The sequence below is a fragment of the Cyrtonyx montezumae genome, unplaced genomic scaffold (assembly GCF_038088225.1).
Source record: "Cyrtonyx montezumae isolate F1298 unplaced genomic scaffold, pur_monq_1.0 scaffold_2, whole genome shotgun sequence".
NCBI classification, from domain to species: Eukaryota; Metazoa; Chordata; class Aves; order Galliformes; family Odontophoridae; genus Cyrtonyx; species Cyrtonyx montezumae.
Genome location: NW_027071936.1, coordinates 32451266 through 32469337, shown reverse-complemented (window position 1 = coordinate 32469337; position 18072 = coordinate 32451266). Strand labels below are relative to the sequence as shown.

Below are 18072 nucleotides of genomic sequence, written 5' to 3'. Positions count from 1 at the left end.
TAATATATTTTTTGTACTTTTCTCTTAGATTGTTAAGCAGGGTCTCACAGCTAATTCGTTACTGGATAGAGGCATGCAGCTTACAGGATCAACATCTAAGTAAGTTGAAACTGCATAACATTATTAGCATGTATTGGGTTTTTTTGGTTTTTTTTTTTGTTGTTGATAGTTGGATTTGCCTGATATTTGCTAAACTCTTTGGCTCTTTCTTGGCCTTTCAAAATTTGATTTGAAGCAGTGGTTTCAGTACAGATCTGTTTTAGAGCAGAGTGTATTATTACAAGACATTTGGTTTGGGTCAAAATGAAATCATCGGATGGTTTCATTTGCATTATTTTCATGACTACGAGTTACAATTTACTTAGGTAATTTTGGGAAATGCTTATAGCAGTTATCAATTGCATAACTTGAGTCTTGGTAAGATCATCAAAAGCACAACTTGAATCTTGGTAAGAACTGCCATGGAATGTTGTTTGTGTCCTTTCTGAGCTGTGCAGGAAAATAAACCTCTTATTATATGCACTTTATTGAGTATTAAAACAATACTAAGATTGCCTGAGGAGAATTTTTGCAAGCTGAACATCTGGTTAAACACTGTTCCTGAGAAGGAATTTTTTCTAGCAGGTGACTCTAATCTCACACTTCTTTATTATGAATAGTTTCATTATTTATCACATGAAGCAGTTGACTGTACTAATGCCTGTAGGCTCTTCCCTTGCTTTAGTTGTCTCTACCATCTAAGACTGATGTTTTAGTAGTTGGAATTCTCTTAAAGTATTTAAAAATGATACAATAGACAGGTGTTTACTGATGTTCATCTTGGTATTTTTTGCATATCTAGATAAATAATATGTATTTGACTTGTTTAGTACACCTTATACCCCTTTGGATAAGAAGTCTGCAGAAAATACTGATGATGAAACTATAACAGAAGAATGGACATTGGATCATCCAGTCTTCCAGACAAGGACAACAGCAATAGTAGAAGTAAAAGGAACTGTAGATGTAGTTTTGACTCCTCTTGTAGCAGAGGCACTGGACAGGTAATTTGGTTTTTTTGCTATTCCAGTGTTAGTTGATTATTCTTAAATATTGTCTTTATTTTAAATATTGCCAATAAGTTGAAGTTGTTGAGATGAGCAAAGGATTGGGTAAAAGAATTGAATAACACATGGGTGGTGATGTGGCATTTCCTAGTGCATATTAAATATTATTCTGCGTTTCCTGTAAAAAAAAAAAAAAGCCAGAAGAATGTTATGCTGACCTGGGAAGTGTACTTTCTGTCTTCCACTACTTAGTTTTTCTCTTTGCAATATTAATTAAGTGTTGAAGATGGTGTGTTATGTGAAAGTGGAAGTTTCAGTATCTTCTGTGGGCTTGTTCCCTGTCGCAGGTATATAGAAGCAATGGTGCACTGTGCTAGCTCTCGACATCCAGCAGCCATTGTTGATGATCTTCATTGCAAAGTTCTTCGAGATGCTGTACAGAACAGCAAAACAAGCTTCTCAGAAAATGTAAGGAAGGGAATGAGAAAATTATCCAGAGCTTTGAAAGAATACTGCTTTCTTTATTTCACTTAGAAAATATTAAATTGAATTCAGTGTTTTGAGGTACAGGACCTAATTTTTACATTAATTTGAAATACATTTTATCTTGTTCATTTTCATAGTCAGTTGTTACACACAGTTGTTCAATGACTAGAAAATTCTCTTCTGGGACTGAAGTTTTTTTCCCTTTGGAAAATCTAGTCAATAGCAATGATAATTTACCTAAGATAATGTTCTCTTACAAATAAGTATAGCTGAAATTCCTATGCATTGCTGATGTGAACATAATACGTAGTTGATTATTTAGAAAAGTCAGGAATGGAGTTTTCGTGAGAAGGAAGTTAACATAAAGCTGTGAAAGTCTGCTTTCCCTTGCAGTTCATCAGAAAACTTACTTATTTAGCTTGAAAATAGTTGCATGTATTTACAAAGTTAAGAATTCTTTCTGTCTGACATAATGATTAAGTTTTTATTTAAGCTACAGTGATGGTCTTTAGAATAGGAGCTTTGACTTTGATTGAGAATAAATTAAGTGGTAAAACCCTTTTTCCCTTCCAAGTTATCATCCAAGCAGGATATTAGAGGAACAAAAATAGATGCTACTACTACAGGAACAACAAACCAGGGACCAGCACAGACCAATCTGTCACTTAAGCAAGATAATGTGACAATTAAAGGCCTTCAGGCCAACGTTACCATACCAAAGGTAAGAACTTTTCATTGATCTTGTTTAGTAGATGTATACCTCATAAACCACTTTTATTTTTGAGTCCCTGACTGGAAAGCTTAAGTGAAACTATTTATTTTTGATAAGTAACTAATGAATTGACTGTTTTGGAGATGCTTATTCTTATGTAGGTGTATAAAAACATCAGTGATGTCTTTTATCTTTAAAAGCTTCATTTTACTCAGAAATATAAGACCACTTATCTTGCTTATAAAAGAAGATTGTATCAGAAGTTTGTGATGTATAGCTAATATAATATGTTTTTCTAAATTTGTTTACTCTTTGGGGAAATTTTCTGCTTAGGTGAACCTCTGTTTACTACAAGCATCTGTTGATGAATCCCCAGGGGTTTCTTCTGGCAAAACTGTGACTCATGTTTCATTAGTAGCTTTGTGCTTTGATCGAATTGCTACACAAGTTCGTATGAATAGGTAAGAATAAAATGAAACTTTTTATTGCTTTTTAATCAATGGACAGTGACGCCAGTTTATTTGAAATGTAGCTTCCAGTTCTGAAATAAGTATTTGAAAAATATGTCATGGATGAGTTAAACAAGAAAATGTGTCTTCTGTAAATTATAAATTAACATGTAATTAAATCTGCAGTCTCTTTGAGAAGTGAGAACCCCTTTGAGAAATCCCACTTTGAGAGAAACCCCACTTTGAGAACCCCTCTGTAATCATTTTGGAACTTAAGTTTTAACTTTTTCCACTTATGTCATACAGAATAAAATCAGTTTTTTATTAAAGTGTAGTTACCTCACGACCTTACAAAGAATTGTTAATGTTGCTGTGCCAATGTGACTTACATTTTAAAACAAAAATAATCCAATGAACCACATCTGTCAGAGGTTTGCTTTATAGTCTTTTCTCCTCTATATTCAAAGGGGTATAGTTGAGGAGTCTTCAAACAATGCAGAGACTGGGAGGAATTCTGTCACGTTTGATCGTTACATCCAAGCCAGTAAAATGCAGCCCCAGTCTTCTGGCTCGCTGAGATCCAATGCTGGAGCAGAAAAAGGAAAAGAAATTGCTGCTAAATTGAACATTCATCGTGTTCATGGACAGCTTAGAGGCCTTGATACAACAGGTAAACATTGTTAATTTTTTATTTTTTTAATGGTTGAAATAGCATTTTTAATAGAGGCAAGTAGTGATAGTTTGACTTACTTTCACTTTTTATCTATGCAAATGAAAAGATACTTGAACCTAGCAATTTTGGCAGGTAGTCTAACAAGAATTTTGGGATGATTACTCTGACTTGTATTCAGTTGTTTTACTGATATGCTAATTTTCAATATAGGCAGAGTGAAAGCTATGAAGATAGATTTCTAAGCAGTTTGTGTGGTTGCATGGTAAAGGTGGAAATGTGCTGGTAAAATTTAAAGCCTAGACTCTCTTGCTTTTCTTTTTAGCTGCCCTTTTTTTGTCACCTGGTACTGGGAATTAATTATGCTTATCAGCTTCCTTAATACTTTCTAGCACTTTCAAGATATTTCTAATGTGTATTCTGTACTGGCAATTTCAGCTTGACAAGTGATAGATTTTTAACTATAGTATCTATAAAATGGAACATGAGATGTACCTGACTGTGTTCATTCTTGTTTGCATTAAATTCCTTCAAGCGATTATGAAATCAGTTCAGTTGCTATCACCTCTGGAAGAAGTTAGTTTGTCAGCTCGTTTTACTTCTTCCCATGAAAGAATCTCTAGGACATGAGGAAGGAGATGCTCTCTGACACAAGAATGATAAAAGATCACAGAAAAAAGCCTGTGCAGAGTCTAGTGAGCAAATGAAAATGGAGGAAAATAAAATCAGCATAAGAATATTAAAATGGCTAGCTCAAATTAATTTAGTTATAGATGAAATTTTCGCAGTAATGTTCTGTGTTAGGTATGCTGCAGATATTCAAGAAGGGCAGATGATTCTTTAATTCTAACAAAAAAAAACTATTTAAAAGGTTTGAGAAATGTCTTTCTAGAGAACTTAGCATTTCACGTATGCTATGAAAATGATTGCTGTTATCATTTGGAGGCAGAGAGTGAGAGCGTGTGAATGGAATATAAATTGACTTAATATGGTTCTTTTCCCCAGATACTGGACATTTAACTCTGTGTAAGAGGTAATACAAAGCAGTTAAAAAATTATTTAAAACGTTCCTTCAGAAATGTCACTTGAAAAAAGTATTTACATTTGGACTGTGTCCTAATATCAAAGAAATCAAGGTAGCATTGTCCCCTCCTGGATCCTCTCCAGCAAGGATCGTAAGGAATCAAAAACTGCTCGTCTGTGCTCTCTTAGGAACCAGTGAGACTTGGTGCTTTCCATTGTCTCACTATAGTCATAGACATGCTTCTGACCAAGAAACAGTCTTTGAATTACAATCAGAAGTTTCTTTTTAAATGTCTGTAAGTATGCTATAGTTAATAGTCCATGAATTTCTACTCATACACATCTTATACAAGAGCACTGTCAGTATCGCTATCAGTTGTTGCTGTTAAAATTCAGGTACTTACTAGGAATTCTACTTGATAAAAAAAACTTTCAGGCTAATTGCCACTTATCTGCCACTTTTAGATAAGAATATGAAGAACTTGTTTGTATGCATATATTTGGAACTGTGACTATAAAAAGATGAAGAAAGCAGTTATATGTTAGGATTGGGAATGTCTTGAAAGTCATACTTGGTGTTACCCTCTCCTTGTTTTTCCACACTTAGAAATTACCCCACCCAAATAAACGTTCTAGGAGAAAGGTATTTAGACTTGAAGAACAATACATCTTTTAAAAAATTGCTTATACTTGAATTTTTCCTTCTTTATCTTTTCTTTCCTTCTGATTTGGAAGTGTTGCTTGTTTATTACAACTCAAGAACTGTAAACTTGACTTTTCCTTTCATTTAGTAATTGGTACTAAACATGTTTATTTCCAGATATTGGGACTTGTGCAATTACAGCAATTCCCTTTGGGAAATCAAAAGTTCTTTTTACTTTGGAAGAGTTGGATGAGTTTACTTTTGTGGATGAAACAGACCAACAAGCTGTTCCAGATGTAACTCGAATTGGTCCTAGCCAAGAGAAATGGGGTTGGATAATGTTTGAATGTGGAATTGAAAATTTAACTATAAAAGGTAAGACTATGCATGCTTTATATTCTTTGTACAGGTAATAGTAGTGCTGTTGGGACTTCTGGTTGAGGAATTATGATTTAAAATTGCAAAATATTGGTAATACTGAATAATAGAACAATATGTACAATAATAATAATTGTACATAAATCATGTAACACTGTAGATTCAATAATAAATGTACTTTTAGTCATTAATGTTACTCATCATAGTGTAGAAATTAATTCCATAAAAATTGGCTTCAATTTCTGAAATCTACTTGGAGCAAACTACAGAAGTTCTTGAAGTAGATTTGGTATGTGAATTGGTAGTCCATCTTGTTTAATCAAAATCATACATATTTCTCTTATGAAGTACAGTATGGGATGTAACAGTAGAAGTACATGCATGGCAGACATTTACAGTTTTGGTGTGTGTGCTTTTCTAGGAGGAAGACAATCTGGTGCAGTATTGTATAATACATTTGGAGTCATGGGTAAATCAAGTGCCACAGAGAGAGGTGGATTGCTTGCATCAAATAACTCTTCAGATTCTCCGACTGGTAGTGGTTATAATACTGATGTGTCTGATGATAACCTTCCTTGTGATAGAATAAGTCCCTCTTCAGATATCAATGGAAACTCAGTTTCAGATGAGCAGGTATGTATATACTTTGAACTGATTGGTTTTAGTTGTACTTCTTTAAAGTATATATTATAATTCATAGTCTAAAACTGAAAATTAGATAGATTTGTTGTACCAACTGAATTCAAACTCCCATCTTGTGCATTAAATATTGAGCTTTCTGCAAAGTGTCTTAGTAGTGTCTTGGAAGAGTTGGTGGAGAGAATTAGTTCTATTTTTCTTTGCCTAAATGGATATTAAACTAGTTAGTTACAGACAGTGCACTGTAAGACGCGTTACTGCCTTTTAACTGCTTTGGAAAAGACTTTTCACTGTGTTTCATATTTTAAGGATGAAGGGGTTGAATCTGATGATCTGAAAAAAGATATCCCTTTGATGCCTCCTCCACCTGACTCTTGCAGCATGAAGCTAACGATCAAAGAAATTTGGTTTAGCTTTGCGGCTCCCACCAATGTGCGATCTCCAGCCCATGTATTTTCAAGGTATGACTTCACCTGACTTAAAAGAAAGAAAATAACTGTAATTTCCTGAAGCAGAATTGATGTTGTATTTAGTAGATTCTGAATGTAACTTCAATAATTGACACTTCTCTGGAAAAGATGGCTTTGGAATGTATGTATGTATGTTGCAGTAACTTCAATTTGTAATTGCCATCATGTATATGGATGTGTTGCAGGAAAATTTTTAGATAGTATTTTAGATATGATTAAAATGAAAAAGAAATACTTGCAGTGAGAATGAGATTTATGAAGGAGAAGAGGGGTGTAGAGGAGAACACTTTTTTGGAAGAGATGTGGGATTGGAGAACCTCTTGCTAGGTTAATCTTCAACCTTGTACTTAAACAGTGGTTTTATTACCATAGCAGTCTTTCTAGGAGTTATTCATACACTGTATTTGTGAGAAGCTTGAACTTTTATAATGTTAGGTACCCTATAATAGGTATTTAAGCATCTCTAAAGCTCAAAATGAACTTGGTGAAACTGACTGCATGTGTTTAGATTAATTACAGTATAAAGGTGTAATAGAACAATCTTTTTTTGCAATAAAGTAGAAAATATTTTTGTAATTTTTTTTTCCTAGTATTTTTGTTTCAGTCCTTCAAAAATTATTTATGACATGTTGTATAGAAATTAATTTAGAATTCAATGAATTTTGATAATTTTAAACTTTAGGATTACAGTGCAGAGCACAAATAGGAAACCTGGGGAACAGAGATAACAGGACTGTACGGAATCATGTATAACAAAATCTGAATTATGTACGTTTTGCTAGTTGTCATTTTCTGGGTTATAAGTTTATGTTCACTGCTTTTTAACGTTATTCTCTTGTATTCTACCTGTTTGAATTTAATTCATAATAGTAGTAGAACACCTTGCTAATTACTGTTGCCAAATGTGAAGACCTAATTTTTATTTTCCTCAATTAGGCAGCTGAACCTCCTGAGTACTGCAACTCCTGCAGTTGGTGCTTGGCTTGTTCCCATCGATCAAGTGAAATCATCTTTAAATAAACTAGAGACTGAAGGAACCCTGCGAATTTGTGCTGTTATGGGTTGCATTATGACAGAAGCGTTAGAGGTAAATGAACTTTATAAAACCAATATGGAAATCAGAACAGTATAATGCTTCATATATATTCATTTGGAGATCTGAATGTTTTCACTGAAACTTGCTGTGCCTTTTATGATGATTTACCTGCAAGAATTGGTTATAAGAATTTACTGTCTTTGCTTTTTGTACAGAATTTAAATTTAAGTGGGAGGAACACAATCAGCTATTACTAGTGACTATGTCTTGTGCTTCTCACAGGAGTGCATCTCCATGTAAAACTGGAGATTCTGTCTCTTGAAAGATGTATCTGGTATAATTTATGGAGTTTGAAGGTTTGAATTGTGAGTTATTCAGGTTATCTTCTGGGAGAAAAATGTGAACTTTTGTGCCCCTGCATAATTGTGTGTATCAGATCCACTTATTAAAAGAAATGAGGAGAAAAGAACCGAGAGTGAATAACTCCTGTGAGAAGAGCAAACTAAACATTTTTGTTATTGTTGAGGACTAGGATTGGTAAATTTCTTATGACTAATTGGGTCCTACTGTGATTAGATTGTGTGTGCAGGCAGATTTCTGCTGTTGGTTTAATTAGCACCATCTAGTGGGAAGACTTTGAGAGAAGGTACCTGTTTAGATCACATCTTGTGCAAGACTGAGAGTTTAGTGTCAGACTAGTTCTGTGCTGGACTCAAAATCAATCTTTGCAGCAATTGCCTTTTGTAAACTCCCTTTATGTATTTTGCTATATATATATATATACATATATATATATATATCATTTAGTCCAGAAGTAACTTTGTCTTCTGCTTTATTACTGCATAAATAAACTTCAAATGGTATTTTTTTATATGCCACTTTTTAAAGTATGGCAGATATACGTGTGTTAGGATTTTATTGTAGAAGTTCAAAATGATATTGTACTAAAGGTAACGTGAAATTGTTGTTCTCATGCATGTTCTGTTTGCAACAATATTCATATGTGAAAAACTGTTGCATTTTAATCTAGAATAAAAGTGTGCACTTTCCTCTGAGAAGCAAGTACAACAGGCTCACTAAAGTGGCTCGTTTCTTGCAAGAAAATCCTTCTTGTTTACTGTGTAACATATTGCATCATTACCTGCACCAAGCAAACTATTCAATTATTGAGGATGCTACAATGGTGAGTCACTCTGTAAAAATGTAAATAACTCAGCACGTTCATTTTAAATATACCAATTCTAATGTTTCAAATTAGGTAACTATATAAGAAAACTAAGAAATGAGAGGAAAAAACACAAACTGCTGTGTATCCTTATCATTTTCTTTTAGATCTGCTGTATTTCTGTGTGGCCTGTGTATCTGCGTTATTTTTACATAACTGCATTTAACATCCTAAATAAAAAAAACATCGATTTGAAATTGTTAATGGCCTTTTTATCAAATTTCATTTTGCTTAAAGGTAATGACTAAGTAGCAAAAAATTGCATCTATGGTTTTAAAAGGAAATAAATCTCAATTATGGACGTAAATCTATGCACTAATTAGATTATATTTCACAAATTCTCCCCAGAACTAGACTTGTCATTTCGAAATTCTTCAGTAATGCAGACAGCTTCGTGGGTTTCAAAAGGCTAGAATCATAGAAACATATAAGACTAAAGGTGGTAGTCTTTTTGGTGGCTTTAGAATCTAAGTGTCTGAATTGTAATGGTAAATAATTATTTGGACAAATGCATTGGGCATAAAGAAGAATGTTTGTCCCTGATTATGTGTCATTTTCATAATCCATTTGCATGCCTGCCAGATTTGAGCACTGTTTCCTGTGCATTCCAGTGATCAGAAATAGCACAATTTGAGACAAGAATAGCACTGTTTGATTTGTGGTTAAAAATAAGAAATATGTGGTGTTTTTTTTTTTTTGTTTGGTTGGTTGGTTTGTTTTCTTTGGCATACTCAGTGGTGCAGTCAAAACAATCCATGTTTTTACCTCAAATTTATGTTTTTATATTACTGATAATCAACAAAACAAACAAAAAAGAAAATCATTTTTTACTTGTTTTTTACAGTCACTCTGCGGCTGCTCTGATTTTCAGTGCAGAGTTTAGAGTCTTATAATTGTTTGAATACTTTCAGTTTCATATTTAGTAACCCTGTTTCCTGTTCCTTATTCTTGTCTCGTTTGGATTGATTTTCAGGTCATGTAAATTAATTTGTTTATTGTGTTTGGTGAAACTGTAGTTTTTGTCTCTTAGTGCTTTGACTTCATATATTTAAATGGAAATTGTGTGGTGCCAGCACACTTCCATCATAAGCCTGCAGGAATAGGAGTGTTCTGTCTGTGTAAAAAAATAATTCTGTAATGCTGACTTTTTTTCTACAGTTGATTCTAAAACACTATGGTAGCCATATTTTTTTCTTTTCTTTTTTTTAGAGTGATGGCCTTCCTGCCTTAGTTACCTTAAAGAAAGGTCTAGTTGCCCTAGCGAGGCAGTGGATGAAGTTCATTGTGGTGACCCCAGCCTTTAAAGGAGTCAGCTTACACAGACCAACTCAGCCTGTGAAACTGCATGCAAATATTTGCCGTGAGCACGAGGATGGGCTTGGACTGGATGGAGGGGGTCTTCAGAGTGACACAAGTGCTGACGGAGCAGAGTTTGAATTTGATGCAGGTATTTTGGTGTTCTTCTCTCTTCCTAAAAGCTCATACAGACAAATAACTCAGAGCATTTAATGCTTGAAGATATAATGTTCTTTCTTTAGAATCATCAGGCTTCTTTTATAAAATCATCTTCACTTTGAAACCACTGGTTATAGTGTTTAATATGTTATAATCATACGTCATTTGGGGAAAAGCAAAACAGGAAACCTCATGTCTTGCTTCACATGCCTTGTCTTATTCACAGAACAAAATACATAAACTTTTATTATTTGTTAGTTTGCAATTATAATTTTACTGTGCAGATTCTAATCTTGTTTCAAGATTGTAACACACGATTCTATGATCTCTCTCAAAAGCAGCTTCAAATCTACATCTTTCCTTTATGAAGACATACTTTTCATAAATCCTGTTTTGTTCCATTTTTACTTATGTGTCTGTGGTAGGTTTCTATTGATGACTTAAACGTTGCCAATGTAACAAAAAATACTAATCTGTCTCTTTAGCTGTTTTACAGCTGAGTTAAATAAGAACTACAGGAGTTAAGGGCATAAATATCTGTCATTAGAACAATCTATTTAACTATTTTGAATAGACTCAGTTATTTTGTGTCTTAGCATCTACATTCGGTGTTACTGTCCTCAGAAATACAGTAAGTTGTTTGGAGTCCTGTGGAGGATGCTGTCCCTTGTGAGGACTCATATGAATGGATTAGGAGAGGGAGATGAGCAGGAATTTTGGGAGCAAGTGAGCTCACCTGGAGTATAGCACATTTATTTTGAATCTCTACGTGTAGTACCAATTGTAGGATGTTGGAAAGACAAAAAGATTTGTACTTGGATTACTGAACAAATTCTAGTAAGCCAGTGTTTGAGGTTTTCTTATGTGTCTTAATGCTCCCTAGACAGCTATGTGTGGGCATGTAACAGAATCTGGACATTCATGACTACTTGTAATTAAGTGTCCAATAATAAATAATCTTGATTCCCTACAATGCATACAATTGAGGAAGAATTGTTTTCTCGGTTCCAGCTACTGTCAGTGAGCATACAATGCTCTTGGAAGGAACAGCTAATCGCCCTCCACCTACTAGTGGCTCTTCTGGGCCTGTAACTGGGGCTGAGATCATGAGGAAACTGTCCAAGACTCATACTCATAGTGATTCTGTTCTGAAAATAAAGGTAAGCTTATAGCATGATGTGCAAAGGGAAAAAATGGTTTGTAGCTAGTCTGTCTAGAATCACTTATGTAGGCTGCAGGTGAGTAAATACTAGTCTAAAAAGTAACCGATACATAAAGAATGTGCTTCTTTTCCTGTAAAAGAAACATTTGATTAGTTGGTGATCATTCTATGTCTGTTCTTCAGTGTTTTTCTTGACAGTCGACTTAGGAACCACACTTAAAAACAATTATATATGTAATTTAAGGATGTGAATTGCTGCCTTTTAATTTGCTTATGGGAGCAGAAATAAAATTTGAATCTTTCATTATCTCAGATCTTAAGATTGACAAAGCATTCCATTAACTTGCAAAATTGTTGTGTTATTGTTCTTATCTCCAGAAACTGTTCAGAAAACTGGAAGATTTTGTTTTTGCTTCTTGCTTCTGAACAGAAAGTGTTGGGGATTTTAAGCTATCTGTTGTCTTTTAGCTGAGGCTCCCCATAATCAGCAAACCTCTCTAGATGAGAAGTCAGATCAGCTGACATGTGCCTCTGCCCCTGTAGCAGAAAGTCACTAAATCCTGTGATTCACTGCTGCCTCCTATTGGTCTTGCATGTTTTGAGGTTCAGTAGCCCACATGCTTTGCACAGCAGGCTGTTCTTCAGCTGTAAGGGCAGAGATCCTGTTTGGAAATTGTAAGCACTTAAATGGAGCAGGAGCCTCCCTCTTGTTGCCACAAGTCCTCAGTTCCCATTCTTTGCCTTCCCTGGAGGTTGGACTATAATTATACTATGAGCACAAGGGATTTGGTCTTCAAATACTTCATTAGTTTATTTATGTTTTGTCTACAAGGGTATACATCCATACCATTCCTTAAGTTACACGAGTGGAGATACAGCTACGGATTCACCAGTGCATGTTGGCCGTTCTGGCATGGCAGTCAAGGAAAGTCCAAGAAAAGAGAGTCTGCTCAGCTATCTGACTGGAAGTTTTCCTAGCTTGCATAATCTTTTGGAAGGAACTCCTCAAAGAAGTACAACTGCCGTTAAAAGTAGTTCTTTAACAAGAACAGGTATGATGTAGCTGAAAGGATTAATGGGGTAGGAAGAGAGGGTGGATTTATATTTTAATGACTAAAGATACTGTATTTTCTGTTTAAGGTCCCACTCTAAAATAGGAGTCAGTTTTGAATTGCAGATTCTTTGGTTTCTTAATGACTGCTTTCACCTAATCATAGTAGAAATTAACAAATGCAGACGTTTATAGAGTAACATCTATTAATGTCCTAGTATTGTTTCTGTGTTAGTGTGTAGTTTGCAAGGCCTGATACAGAATTTGCTTGTCAGTAGACGTGTATTCTCAGTAAAATTATACTGTGTTCCTGCTTTTGGCTGACTTTGTTACTTCAGATGTGAAAGCTTCTGATTTATCTGTATAGGAAACACTGTGGCCACAGACATGTTATCTGAACATCCTTTGCTGTCTGAACCATCTTCTGTGAGTTTCTACAACTGGATGTCAAATGCTGTGGGCAACAGAGGGAGTGTAGTACAAGAGAGTCCAGCCACCAAATCTGGACACAACAGTCTTCCAACAGGTATTGTTAGCAGCAACTGAGTTTAAGATGTGACTCTGAGTTGGCTTTCATCTATTTGCTGTTTTTTCTGAAATGTCTTAATTTTCATTTTCTGTAGCAGTGTATTTGAATGTTTCTTTGATTAACAGTCTTCCAAGCACAATGTATTACTTGTTGGTGATAACTTGTAGAGTTTTTTCTTGTTTTTTTTTAATATTTAACAAATAGACTGATCCCCCAAAACATCTCTGTGCTGTACATACTGCTTAACTGATGTGGTCCTTCTGTAAACTGTTATGTTGTTCTCTGCAAAAAGAAGTACAGTAGAAATAGAGCTTTCAATTTTGCTTTCGGAGAAAGCTGTATTTTTTATTTTCTGCTGAAACTGTAAAGGCTTATTCACAAACTTACGTTTGTGAAATTACACTTAGTGATTGTGACTCAGATGCAGATATACCCAAATCATTCTTCTCTGAAAGTGCTGTAAAGTTTAGTTCTAAGATCTAGTTTAATCAGACTGAGCATATGTTGGCAGAAAACTCTGTCTCACAGCAGGCAAGTCCAATGCAAAATCAAGGTGCTAATAATTTTGTGTCGCAGAGCATCTTTGTCTAAAGATGAATCCATAAGTATCTGTCTAGCAGGTCTTGTATTGAGACTAACAAAACCCAGATGTTTATAGCACACTGAAAGCTAGACATGACTATCTGTAACTGTGATGAATCTTTTTTTTTTTTTTTGTAATGATACAGGCAAGTAGCTTTCTGTTGCGGTGTAAACAGATGCATTAGCTACCCAGTAGAATACAGTATAGGCCTTCAGAAGGAGGACAGAAAGGAGGAAAAGTTTGTGCTTTTCAAATTTGAACTGAGCAATATCACAATGTTTCTGAATGCCATTTTTGCAAGGTTGTGGACTAGATTAGGAGGTTAACTTCCTATGCTGATAATGTGTTGTAAACCTTGCTGAGTTCATAGAGTTAGTTGTGTTTAAAAAAAAAAGCTGTTGTGTTAGTGTTCCAAGGGTATTTATTTTTCAGGTGTTGCACCCAATCTTCCTACCATACCTTCTGCTTCAGACTTCAACACTGTTCTGTCTAGTGACCAGAACACCCTGGATGGCACACATTCACAGCACAGCACCAGTCAGGATGACATTGCAGGTGTGGAAGAAGGTAACCAGGGATTTCCTGCTGTCCAGTTGGCAGATGCACAGGTAGGGGTATTTTTCTGTATTACTTTAAATACAGATCAACAAATGATGGTGTAGGGAAATGAGAATCTATGAGAAGAATAATCTAGACAATGAGAGGTAAATCAGTGTTATTTGTTCCATAGGTTGTTTTCAAACCTCTTCTAAGTTACACGGGGATTCAGTCTCAGGATGCAATGCCTCTCTGCTACAGAATGTACTTTGGAGAGTACCTTTCATTCTCAGGAACTTTGGACTGCCTCAGAGCAGATATAGTTGATTCTGATACAGCAAAGGAAAGGAAAAGCAAGCGAGCTCGAAGGTATTTTCTTAAATATTTGAAGATACATTTGAAGATACTGGCTAAAAGGTGGAAATTAGGGCTATCATTTGTGAAGAGGTCAAATACAATTCTAAAGCACTTGGATAGAACAAGAAGCAGTTCTTTTGTTGCTGTTTGAAGATTGGAGAAGAGTAGTAAATTGGAATTTATGTGGGAGAAATTTGAGATGGTCTGAATTGATGTTTTGTAATTCACCCCGCAATGAGATAGGCATTTACACTGAAAATAACAATTTATTTATTAATTTATTATTTTTTCCTTTTCTCCCCCCTTGAGTGTTTTGGGCAGTGTTTTAGGATATAGTAGAAGAATTGCATGCCAAACTAAGTTTTCAACTAACTGAATGATTACTGTTATATGGAAGTACAAAAGTTCATTTCCAGTATTCAAAACAATAGTATGAATGCAATACCAGAAGAGGAAAGGTTGAATTCAGTAGATGAGTTATACTCTCATATAAAAAGTATTTGACTCTGTGCTAGTTATAAAGAGAAATAAAGTGTAACTTGTACCTTTTCTTTCCTAGACAAGGAGCTGTCAACCTTCCTCCTCTTGAATTCAAACCAGCTTTGATGTTGGAAACTTTCAGTATTAGTGCAGTTGTAATGGAGAAATCCATGTGCACACCTCATAACTCCGCCAATGCCCTCTCTTTTCATGACTTGAATAAACGCTATTATAATACTTTTCACTGTAACTTCACGATATCTTGCCAGTCCATAAGCCAGCATGTAGATATGGCACTGGTTCGTCTTATTCATCAATTCAGTACAATGGTTGATGATATCAAAGCCACACAAACAGACATCAAACTTAGCAGATACACAGCTGGTTCAGCCTCTCCAACACCTACTTTTAAAACCCGAAAACACAGAGACTTCCGCTCCTCTGATTTTAGCCGAAGCTCTCGAGGAAGTCTTAACGGAGGTAACAGAGTGAACAACACCAAGAACAAACGAACAAATAATGAGAACAATAAAAAAGAGTCTAGAAACAAGAATTCTCTGGGCAGGTCGGAAAGAAGAACTTCTAAAGTGTCCAGGAAAGGCTCAAAGGATGTGGTTGACATGACTATCCATATGGACGACTCTGACTCTATTACTGTGTCAGAACAGAGTGAACCTTCTGCTGAGTGTTGGCAAAATATGTATAAACTGTTGAACTTCTATTCACTCATTTCTGATCCGACTGGGATTTTGGAAAAGTCTTCTGAAACCTTTGGGCCAACAGGTAATCCAGTTTTACTGTTGTCCCTATAGTGTCGTGGATTTGGTTTGGATGCTGGTTTTATTAAAACAGAGTAAGTGGGGCTCAGGTGATTTGCCTAAACATATGCAGGAAATACCATCCTTTGTTTCAAATACAAAACTACATCAGATATGCTAAGGATTTCTTTTAAAATATCTTTAAGTAACTCAGCAGTATTTTTGTAGGTGTTCGCAGCCCAACTGAACCTGCTTGCAGAGTGGTGTTTGAGAACGAGCAGGATAATGGCAGAGATGCGCAGAGGAAGCGCAGCCTGGTGACTTCGGAGCCACAGCACGTGACTCTCATAGTCTTTGGGATAGGCATGGTGAATCGAACCCACCTGGAGGCAGATATTGGTGGTCTGACAATGGAATCGGAGCTGAAGAGAATCCATGGCAGTTTCACTCTGAAAGAAAAAATGAAAGGTGTGATAAGCTAAGGTGTACACTGTAATTAATTTCAGTAGTGGCTTTACGTTGTGTGTATATATGTGCATACCTATACCAATGTATATGTAATACATGTGATTTATCCATAGATGTATATTGTGTCTGAGTGATACACAATAATTTTCATTATGTTCTTCTAAAAACTTTTACTGGGATGCTGAGATGTTTAAAAGGAAGCAAGATTTCCATAAAATGACCTAAGAGAAAAAATCTTTCAGAAGATAAAGCTACTCCTTTCATTTTCAAATGTCTTTTTTTGGTCACAGTTTAAATGTGATATAGCATAATGTGATTACTAAAACTGTAATCTTTTAATTACTTTGTTGCTTCTGTGTTTTTGAAAGTAGTAGACTTACCTGGAAGTATTAGGCAGAATGATATGCTGTTAAGTTCTGTTTTTTTTTTAAAGATGTACTGCATCAAAAGATGACTGAGACGTGTGCGACTGCTCACATAGGAGGTGTCAATATTGTCCTGCTGGAGGGAATTACCCCAAATATTCAGTAAGTATGATGCCTGGTGATTTAAAATATCTCAAGTTACACTGCTTAGAGGCGATGTCAGTTCTGTGACAGTAAAGGCATGTAGTTTATTATGGAGTAAGCCTTGATGATGTGATTCTAGGTAGAATCCATGAAGTTACAGTCTTGATGGCAACTGTGCAGCTCTTGTAACACTTGGCCTGAGTTTGACTCCTGAAGCTAATGGTGTGTTCTCGCTGACTGAAGGCTTTTCTATGGGAGGTGCACCTTTGAGCAAGATGAGGGTTATAGCGTACAGGTCGTTTCAGTCTAGAGCACCCAGTTGTGTAAGTTTTAGTTACAGTTCTGTGAACAGAAAATATTCTTGTTTCCTTCTGTTTGTAATGTCAGGTGTTAGCAAGTTCTGAACTGATTGTAGGATCACAGTGTAAGTGGATGACCTTACTGAAAAGGGTCCAACTCGTAGGGAGCAGATCTTTTCCTATAAATCAATAAATCAGACAATCAGACCTTTCTGCACCAGTGTTATTTGATGTGATGCACGTGTGGAAACTTTATTAGATATTATTTAATGTTTCTATTTGCTTCTAATTGTTTTTGGAAACCTGTATATTCCCTAAATAATACAAGATTTCATATGTAATATTTAACTTACTAATGCTGATTTATCCTATTTGAGATCTGTATCGATACTCTAATGGAAATCTTTTTGGGCTCCCCTGTTGCATGATTCCTTTATTTTTACCATTTTAATATCCATTCTCTGCTCTTTGACATAATTGAAAAAAAGAAAAGAAAGAAAATCACTTTTTGTGCATGAACATCTTGAATGACTTGCTCAACATCCACATCATTATTATTATTTTTTGCTGGGTTCACAGACTCAAGAAAGGCATGCATTATTTTTTTGTTTCTAGCTGAAATTCATTGATTTGCAAAACAACAGTTAATGTACAACTATTTGTAATGCAGAACACCTTCATGCAGTTTGAATGTTAGCTGAGTAACCCTCAGTATGTGATCTGGTTTTAGATTTTTAATAATTTTGTGGAAAAGGAGATAAATAACTTGAGTCTCTCTTTTTTTCTTTTTTCCTTTTATTTATTTATTCCTGCTCAGTTAATACTATAATATACTATAAAGAACTTAAAATGTATAGAATTTTACTAATATTCACAGCTAAATTGTGCCTGATAAACATATTTCAGAAGGGTGAATAGGAGTTCTGATCTGACCGCCATGCGGTGTTTCTGAAGATGGCTGAGGTTCTTCTTGTCTTTTTTTAATGCCATAATCTTACAGAACTTTAATACAGAAGTGGTGGAACAAAAGGGGAAAATGTTGAATAAATCTTTGAAAAAACAACAAAAAACTAACAAACTGCAAACCTTAAAGTTGCTCACTTGAAA

General features: G+C 35.2%; 1 protein-coding gene across 10 annotated transcripts in view; it reads left to right on the top strand.

Annotated features, from left to right (window-relative positions):
* The window catches only part of BLTP1 (bridge-like lipid transfer protein family member 1), a 106249-nt gene that overhangs the window by 48428 nt on the left and 39749 nt on the right, over positions 1-18072 (top strand). For 9 of the 10 annotated variants that reach the window (XM_065736816.1, XM_065736814.1, XM_065736818.1 and 6 more), the window contains exons 29-48: positions 29-99; positions 870-1043; positions 1394-1514; positions 2107-2253; positions 2578-2705; positions 3161-3363; positions 5207-5404; positions 5829-6040; positions 6356-6507; positions 7453-7603; positions 8583-8735; positions 9987-10224; positions 11244-11392; positions 12227-12446; positions 12813-12971; positions 13990-14165; positions 14288-14463; positions 15011-15714; positions 15918-16157; positions 16591-16684. In XM_065736816.1, coding sequence (XP_065592888.1) covers positions 29-99; positions 870-1043; positions 1394-1514; positions 2107-2253; positions 2578-2705; positions 3161-3363; positions 5207-5404; positions 5829-6040; positions 6356-6507; positions 7453-7603; positions 8583-8735; positions 9987-10224; positions 11244-11392; positions 12227-12446; positions 12813-12971; positions 13990-14165; positions 14288-14463; positions 15011-15714; positions 15918-16157; positions 16591-16684 — 3866 coding nt within the window. The remainder of the gene's footprint in view (positions 1-28; positions 100-869; positions 1044-1393; positions 1515-2106; positions 2254-2577; positions 2706-3160; positions 3364-5206; positions 5405-5828; positions 6041-6355; positions 6508-7452; positions 7604-8582; positions 8736-9986; positions 10225-11243; positions 11393-12226; positions 12447-12812; positions 12972-13989; positions 14166-14287; positions 14464-15010; positions 15715-15917; positions 16158-16590; positions 16685-18072) is intronic. The other variant, XM_065736813.1, reaches the window with a different exon arrangement.